This window comes from Cornus florida, unplaced genomic scaffold, assembly GCF_030987335.1.
Source record: "Cornus florida cultivar Cherokee Brave unplaced genomic scaffold, ASM3098733v1 CherokeeBrave_3.0.0_Hap2_Chr06, whole genome shotgun sequence".
Taxonomy (NCBI): domain Eukaryota; kingdom Viridiplantae; phylum Streptophyta; class Magnoliopsida; order Cornales; family Cornaceae; genus Cornus; species Cornus florida.
The window spans coordinates 86,791,464-86,799,610 of NW_026775576.1; the positions used below are offsets into that span (position 1 = coordinate 86,791,464).

General features: G+C 34.6%; 1 protein-coding gene across 1 annotated transcript; it reads right to left on the reverse strand.

The window, feature by feature from the left end:
• Positions 1-1,658: 1,658 nt before the first annotated feature.
• Positions 1,659-7,784, reverse strand: LOC132312593 (protein YLS7-like). The gene is made up of 4 exons (XM_059811015.1): positions 7,429-7,784; positions 6,255-6,786; positions 4,582-4,859; positions 1,659-2,755 (listed from the first exon to the last, which is right to left on the reverse strand). Exons 2-4 carry the CDS (start codon positions 6,736-6,738, stop codon positions 1,934-1,936), a joined length of 1,584 nt encoding a protein of 527 aa, XP_059666998.1. The 5' UTR covers positions 6,739-6,786; positions 7,429-7,784; the 3' UTR covers positions 1,659-1,933.
• Positions 7,785-8,147: the final 363 nt, after the last annotated feature.

Genomic DNA, 8,147 nt, shown 5'->3' on the forward strand with positions numbered 1-8,147 from the left:
ATTCGATTTAAAAAAAATTAAACTGAGAACTAAATTAAGAACTATAAGAGAAATAAAATTTAAGATATTATATAAAGCAATAAATTCAATTTATACATAAATAATATTTTTATATTTATTTAGATTTTGGATCAAATTGAGATTTTTGAAATACACAATCCTGTCAATTTATATTCAAATTTATATATTCGACCCATTACTAGTCATAACTTTCATTCTTTTTTATGGAGATTATTAATAATCATTAATTGAGATTTTTTTAACTTTATTATTTTATCATAATCAAAACTTAGTAAAAAAGAAAATTTATTATCGCACTCCAATGTATGGTAAAATGCAAACCAATTTACAGTATATAAATACGCTACGTGACCAATTAGAAATGTGGCCTCTAAATAAGAGAAATTGAGTTAAAATAAAAGAAAAAGAAGTCAAATATACTGAAGAAAATCAAGGCAAGACAGACTTATTTTTGCTCTATAAAGACTTAAAAAAAAAAAAAAAAAATAGGCAGAACACACTCTCACACACTCATTTTTACCCTATAAATCACACACTCATTTTTGCCCTCATATATATATATATATATATATATATATATTTTAAACCTGGCAAACACACCACAAGAATCAGCACAAAATTAACATGAACAATTTTTGGTTGCTAGACAGCAAATATGAAAAGGAACAGAGACAAGAGCAATATCCTTGACAAGATGACCTCTAGACAGCGCTGCAAGAGCATGAGCCATCTCATTTTTGCCCTATAAAGAATTGAACACTCGGCCCTTTTATTTTGAAATTGATAAATTCAACCTCACAATCTCGGTTAAAAAGTCAACATGGGTTAAAAAGTCAACATGCTTCAAAATGAAGACAGAACTTCACTTGTACATCAAAACCAATCTCAGCAAATCAGAAGAAAAAGGCGGTTTAGGTACAGACATGTGCCAAACTAGATTGAATTGCTTGATTTTGTTACTATTGAAATATGTTCAATAGCAATGTTTTGTATTTGCTGTTTATGTATAATAAGTAACACGACATTAAATTTTGAACTAGGGATGTGGGGGACTTGCATATTGCCACCAAGCTATTTTTCCGGTTTGCATAAAAATTGACAGGCATTGCATCCATGCAGTGAGGTTAGTTTCTTCCTAACAGAACAATCTCCTCCGTAGTACAACACAACACATAGGTGAAACGAAGCTCACCATGTGATTCTTTGCACAAGTTGTACACTGAGAGTCTGAGACTCTGCAGGTGTTGTATTGCGTATTGCATTGGACAGTAGCTTCACACAGGTGAAGGCGCGAAGCTCACAATGTGATTCCCTGCACAAGCTGGTGTACAGACTCTACAGGCTCCCCATCATCATTTCCGGTTAGTTCCAAGATAACCACATACGAAACTGACAAAGGAAGCTTCCGATATTTATTTTCTTTTATTTATCTTTTTTTTTATTATTATTATTTTTTTTGTACAAAGTACTAGTATCATCTGCTCACAGTAACCAACATTTCTCAATCATCCATTGCCAAAAAAGTAGTATCATCTGCTCACATTAAAAACATTTCTCAAACATCCATGACCTCGGGAATAGGACTAGTGATTTACCTACACAAACTGCACCAGAAGTAAGATTATTGAAACAGAAGGAGAAACCAATGAAAATCTCTTATAAATTATTCTGATTGCACACATCTAAATAAGCAATGGCTCTTAATCTCTCTCTCAGTATATATTTTCTGTACGTAAATTGAAAAAGAAAATAATCTTGTAATACACAAAAAGGCTTCTTGTCACAAATGCTATTTTCTCTACAGGGTATCATGAAAGAATATGACCATGATAGCCCTCACCTAACCGTAACTCACTAGATTTTGAATGGCAGATCACCCTTTAAATTACAGAAGCACCAGAATGCTGTCTAGTTAATTAACATCTCGTGAAGGAATGTTTTGGCTGCCCTCAAATTCTCTTCTTATGATTTCAAGGACCAGTTCATTCCATGTATCAGCTGGACCGGGCATGCACCAGTGTAAGCAATCCTGAGGAGGGGGCTTCCCATCTGGGCCACGTACCGTGATCTTATTTGGATCAGTGTTCCTATAGGGGCCTGGATGTCCATCTTGGCGGTATCCAAAGGCTTTTGTGATATCCATCAATCTCAATTTTGATTTATTTGTCATCTTCTTGATTGCGTGGCTAAATCCCGTCACCTGCTTCTCATGCATTATATTTGTAAATCCATTTTCCACTAATTCACTATCCAGGGCAGGCCTTACCTTTCCAGTGCACGATCCTCCTGTATTCCATGCGCCGCCCTCATAATGATCAGGTGAAAAGGAGCGCACTATGGCCAAACCGGTGTAATTTGGATGCGTAGCAATAGCTGTGAGAATAGTTTCAACAGATATTCCAAAAGCTTCAATGTTGTTAATTTTCATTGGGCGAGACTTGTCTGGCCACCACAGCTGTCCTCCCACAATCTCATTGTTTAAGATATATACTGATTGCTTTGCAAACCAGTGGCCAGATGAAAGGACAAGCACATCATAGTTCGGGATGAATTCAATGAAGACCTCATCAGGAGCATCAAGGTGAAGCTTGACCACACCTTCTGGGGCAAAATCAAATGGCTCGGATGTTTTGTGGACAAGCCATGAGGACCATATCCGGATAATCGTAGTTGATGTTGATCTGAAATAATAACGTTGCATTCTTTTGTTCCCGCGGTTTTGTGGAACTTCGATCTGAAATATTTCAAAATCAGGAAATAACAGTATTGTGTAGGGAGTAGGAAGAAGCTGTTAATAAGCATAGCAATTATCTAGCTTGAGCCAAGCCAAGCAAAGCAAAGCAATCGAAAAAGTTGGGCTGCCAAAGGTCCAACAACATACACATTATGTTCTTCATTTACTAAATAACTATAAGTAAAAAAAGAAAAGAAAAGAAGGGACCATCTGTCACCTTTAAGGATTGAAACATCTCCAAAACCCACTAGAGACCTCAAGTTTTTTTTTTTTTTTTTTTTTTTTGCACATAGAGACCTCAAATTACTTGCCAAAAAAATGATAGACCTCAAGATTAAATAAAGGGGGAAATACAACACACACAGAGGAATGTACAAAACTAAACTTTGCTAGAATAACCAATATAATAAAACTTCATGCACTACGGGATCAAATGATGTAATTGAGGTGAGGCGGGGTGGAGTCAAGTGGGATCAATAGGAATTATCATGGCCTAGAACACCATACAACCTGATACTTCAAAGAAAAAGAGAGCAACTATTAAAAGAAATAAAAACTGAGAATTTATTTATTACTTCTTTCTTTGGTTTGTAAAATCTTTACAACTTGCAAGCCAAAATGAATAAACCATATAACTTCATTAAGAACTTGGAAACCGAAGTAGGCCCCTGTTAGTTATAAAAGGAGGAACATATAGCTTCATTATGGCTGCCATAAAATTGTCCAGGCCAAGCCAAACAGGGTCTAACTTATAAAGCCTGAGCCAGAACCCATAATAACTGAACTTCTAAAATTGGGCCAGACAGCCAACCATAATCTACGTTCCAAGGTGTCACAACGTCTTGCTGTATTCTTATTCACCAAGCTGGATGGAAAGACCTAAATTGCAAATCTAGATGTAATCTATGACCCACCCAGACAAGTATACAATGATAAATACTCAAATATACTTCAATTTTTCTTTCTAATATAGATATTTACATCTTTCTTCACTGGTTTTACCATGTCTTGATGTATACCTTTCGTCCCCATGTTTTGAATTTTCTATTTGTCTCCCTACATTATGTAAAATTTCTTCGATGAGAGTCCCTGCCACTGATTAGGCAAAAAGGACTTCTATTCAGAAACCTTCTAGCCTTATCCCAATTTAATCACCCATTGTGCATTTCAAGTGAAACCTGAATTGAAGTGTGAAACCACCTATTGTGCATTTTCAGGTGAAATCCAAACTCTATTGTGAACAGTAAAACTTTATAGCCAGTTATTCGAAATTGACCGAACCACTCTGACAAATATTTGCCAATGATGTGTCATATTGTAGAAGTCAAAACAGGCAGAATATACACTCTCCACTCAAAACGACTATCTACTCTGATAAAATGCTAAACAGTATACCCTGATCATTGAGACGATATTATAGTAACTTCATTCTATGGACAGAATTGCAACATAGTACCTTTAATAGGAAGAGACACTAAAAGAGTACTGTAACAAACTAAAAACAACAACGTTGCATGAAAAGAGATAGGAGTACAGTGAAAAAATCAGTAACCAATAGGAAAACAATATGAAGACCATGGAATCTTGCGCTAATTGGTTTGAAGTAAAATTGTTCAAATAGCCAATATACAATCTGCCTTATCAGGAAAGGTGAATGAATACTTTGTCAATCAAATTGACATATATGAATAGAATAGAATCATAAAATCCACTAATCAGGATGTAGTTGAGGGCCTTGAGGCACCATTCGAGTAAACTGCTAACCCAATTGGAAGAAGGATTTCCATTCATGCAGTTAGATCATTATAAAAGGCTTTGATACTTGCCTGCCAAAGAATGCACATCAGAGATTCCATCTGGTTCCGAGCAACAGAATCGCCAACAAAAGCTAATGTTTTCCCTCTCATCAACTCCAGGAATTTCTTGGCATCAAACCGTGGGAGGTCACACTGAGCAGGTTTCCATCGCCAATTCTCATATTCCTTGTCAGGCCTCCCATTTCCCTGGCAGTTCTGCATCTGTGTCAGGATGGGGCACGAGTCATGTGCGTATAATGGTCCAGTTGAATTATTATATACCCACGTTCCATGATACAGATCACATCCTATATAATAACAAGAGAAAAGGCAAATTAAAAGTTAGACAAAAATATATAAAAAGTCAAATCAAGTTTTAAGGAAAATATATAAAGGAGCAATAGTTTTTTAAAAATATGAACAGATCTGCTTGTGAAAAGTCACAAGGCCTTGAGGATCATACATATTGGACTGTTTGGACATTATTTTGTAAAAGCAAAAAAAAAAAAAAGTTGGACTTGGATTCGGATCCGGTACAAATTCTGGCAATAAATATAATTAAGGACTTCAATTTACACGAATCTGCTCCATTTAATGACCTGGTTGCAAAAATCACCCACTGTATTGTAAAACCGTGAGACGAATGGAAGGAAAGACATGTTAATTACACTTAAAACATCAGACTGAGTATTTTCACCTTATCAAATGTCAATAGAACACAGGTGAAATGGTGAGTCTAGCGGGTTCTACTGTTTGTATGCTATCAAAGATTTGAGAAATGCACAATAATACTAAACACTAAGCAAGAAAAAAATTATTTATTTAATGTGCTTCTCCCATAAGATGAGGAATTCACTCAAATAAGCAAAAGATTGAGTATGAAATTGAAAAGTAAAAAAAAAAAAAAAAAAAAAAAAAAAAGCTGAGGTTTTGACAAGGTTAAATAAGTTTTAAAAAGGAAATGACAGGGACAATAGATATTCAAAGTACCACTGGCTGCAAGCTCAGCAGTATCTTGTATCTTCTTTACAGATCCTGTGCCACGCAACGGCATTCCGCGTGGGACTTCACCAACTTATATGTGAAGTGGTCATCCCTCGAATCAATTTTAGACATTTCAAATCATTAAAAATCTATTGATGAATGTTAAAAGGTACAACCTATGTGAACTAAAATCTAATAGTGATTTATGAGGCCCCTACAAAATATTTATCACATTTTTTAATTTGAATGTGCAGAAAAATTATTGGCAAGAATTTTGCAAACTAAAAAGCATAATAGATGTCCAACTATTGATGTCCTTTCTCTTTTTTTTCCCCCTTCATAAGCATGAATCCCAAAGACTCTTCTGACTGTTTTGTTTGTACTTCTCATTAGAAAAACAAAACTGAATGCATGGGAATGTGAAAATGTATGGTCTATCTCTGTAATAAATAAAGAAAAAGCAACATAATAAAAGCATAAATACAGACAAATAGACAATGACCAGCTGATGAACTAAGCATACTAATAACAACATACCATTCATACATTTACAACTAATAAAGTAGATTTACTCAAAAATTTCAAATTTATATATGGAGAATAATTAATTACATTAGAACAAAATGAAAGAGAAAGTGAGAAGTAAGGAGGACTTATTACTGAGCAACAATAATATCACAGATAATAAAAAGGAAAGAGAAGTGGGAGGGTGGTAGTACCTGAATCACCTGGACCAGTCTGGCTTATGTGGCTGAGCACCGGAGCTGAGGGGGGTTTAGCATTTTTGACACCCTCTGTAATGTTGGAAGAAACAGAATTACCAATGTCCTTCCTATCTTGTGTTAAACCAGGAGCTGAATCTGATCTTCTCGGATCATCAATGTCAGGATTATCATGCTGAGAAATAGTTACAGTTCTGTTGGAACCTGACATAGGTATACCCAAATCTATTGAATCTTCAAGATTACCATCATGGAGAGAATCAGTGACTGTCTTATTGCTCCGTGACACTGAATCTAATCTGCTTGAATGACCACTGCTGTAGACATACCCATGAAGCACAGGCCTACTTGGTTGTGAGACCAGAAACAATGAAGCCAAAATTAAGAACATGGCAAGTCCTCCCCCTGTGGCTGCAATCGATAAAAGAGTCCTCGGATATGCAACCATTGTTTGAGACCCTTTGAATGAATTCGAAGTCATGGCTTTCCAGATCAAGTTACAAAATTCAATCACAATGCATAGGCGCTCCTGAAACCAACTTGATTACTTGAGACCATATTGCACATCACAGAATCACCAATTCAATAAGTGTGTAAATAGAGATATGAAATCTGTACTCCCAGTTTCAATGGAGTAAATGTTCAAGGAGATGTTACCCTCCTTAAATAGACTTCAAAGATAACAATGATCTTCAAAAATGCTCCTCAAAGAAAAGCCATTTTTCGCAACATTCAAGTGATTATTTTACCAAAAACAGTACATTAGGTCTAAATTTTCTTGATCTCCTTCAGACATCCAAATTCAGCTAAAACAATTTCCAATAATGAAATTGAGCAGTGATATGAATCATACAACAAGTAAACAAAACTAAAATTAGAATTAACCTTCCGTTTCATTGCTAGTAAAACGTGGGAAGAGAGAACAAAAGCAAAATTTAAATCTTATATTTTTCATTGTTTAAAACCTTCCACAATCAACATATCTTAATTCAGGCTTCTGGCTTTAATTGAGTGAAGTTATTCAAATATTGGATACCCAATCGACGTCAGAATGAAAATTGTAATTCCTTTTTCCCTCCATTTTCTCGACAAACAAACGTACGAATTCAGTTATAGATTACTCTAAATTATTAAAGAACGCAACACAGAACTAAAAATAAAGAACTCGTACCTTCACCAAATTCAAATTTCAGAATTTCTAATTGGCTCGATTATTCCCATCAAATTCAAAGACTGGAAAGGCAAATCATTTAGAATCAGAAATTCAAAAGAAAATTTGATCATGACATTGCAAAAATTGTTGAACGAAAGCATGAGAGAGAGAATTTGTTGAATATGAGGATCGGAAGAGAATAAATGGCCGCTAAATTGGCCACTCTCCCTACTTGAGAGTATATAGAGGAAGGTCGTATCATGGAAAGTACCGAATCGGCAACTTTTACCAATGAAGCGTAATTGGTACTAGTATTTATTTATGACCTTTTTTATTTTTGGAAAGAATTAAAATCATAGAATCTTTCTTTTACGTGATTTTGTTTCCAAGTGTTATTCCCTATTTAAGCAATTCCCAAGGACCTACACTTTTTTTTTTTTGACTGTATAATAATTGTTCAATAACTTTATGCTACAAACACCAAAATGAGAGACTCATCTGTTTTAATTTTTAATTTTTTATTATTATTATTTGACTAAGAGACCCATGAGTTAGGTTAAGCTGATGTTTATAATCACTCCACTAAATGTTCTATATATAAATAAAATTTAGCAGAATATTTATAATTAGTTATTATATGAGAAAATTCTATAGGTGTCAAACTCTTAATATTTATTTATGTTTTGAGCACCAAACAGAAGTTTATCATTCAGTAAAAAAAATAATAATAAAAAAAT

Excerpts from the sequence above, each read along its gene's own strand:
- LOC132312593 (XM_059811015.1), bottom strand. The coding sequence starts at position 6,738 with ATGACTTCGAATTCATTCAAAGGGTCTCAAACAATGGTTGCATATCCG. Across the intron at positions 4,860-6,254 it reads GACTGGTCCAGGTGATTCAG|GATGTGATCTGTATCATGGA; the intron begins GTACTACCACCC and ends GTTATTATATAG. Across the intron at positions 2,756-4,581 it reads TGATGTGCATTCTTTGGCAG|ATCGAAGTTCCACAAAACCG; the intron begins GCAAGTATCAAA and ends GAAATATTTCAG.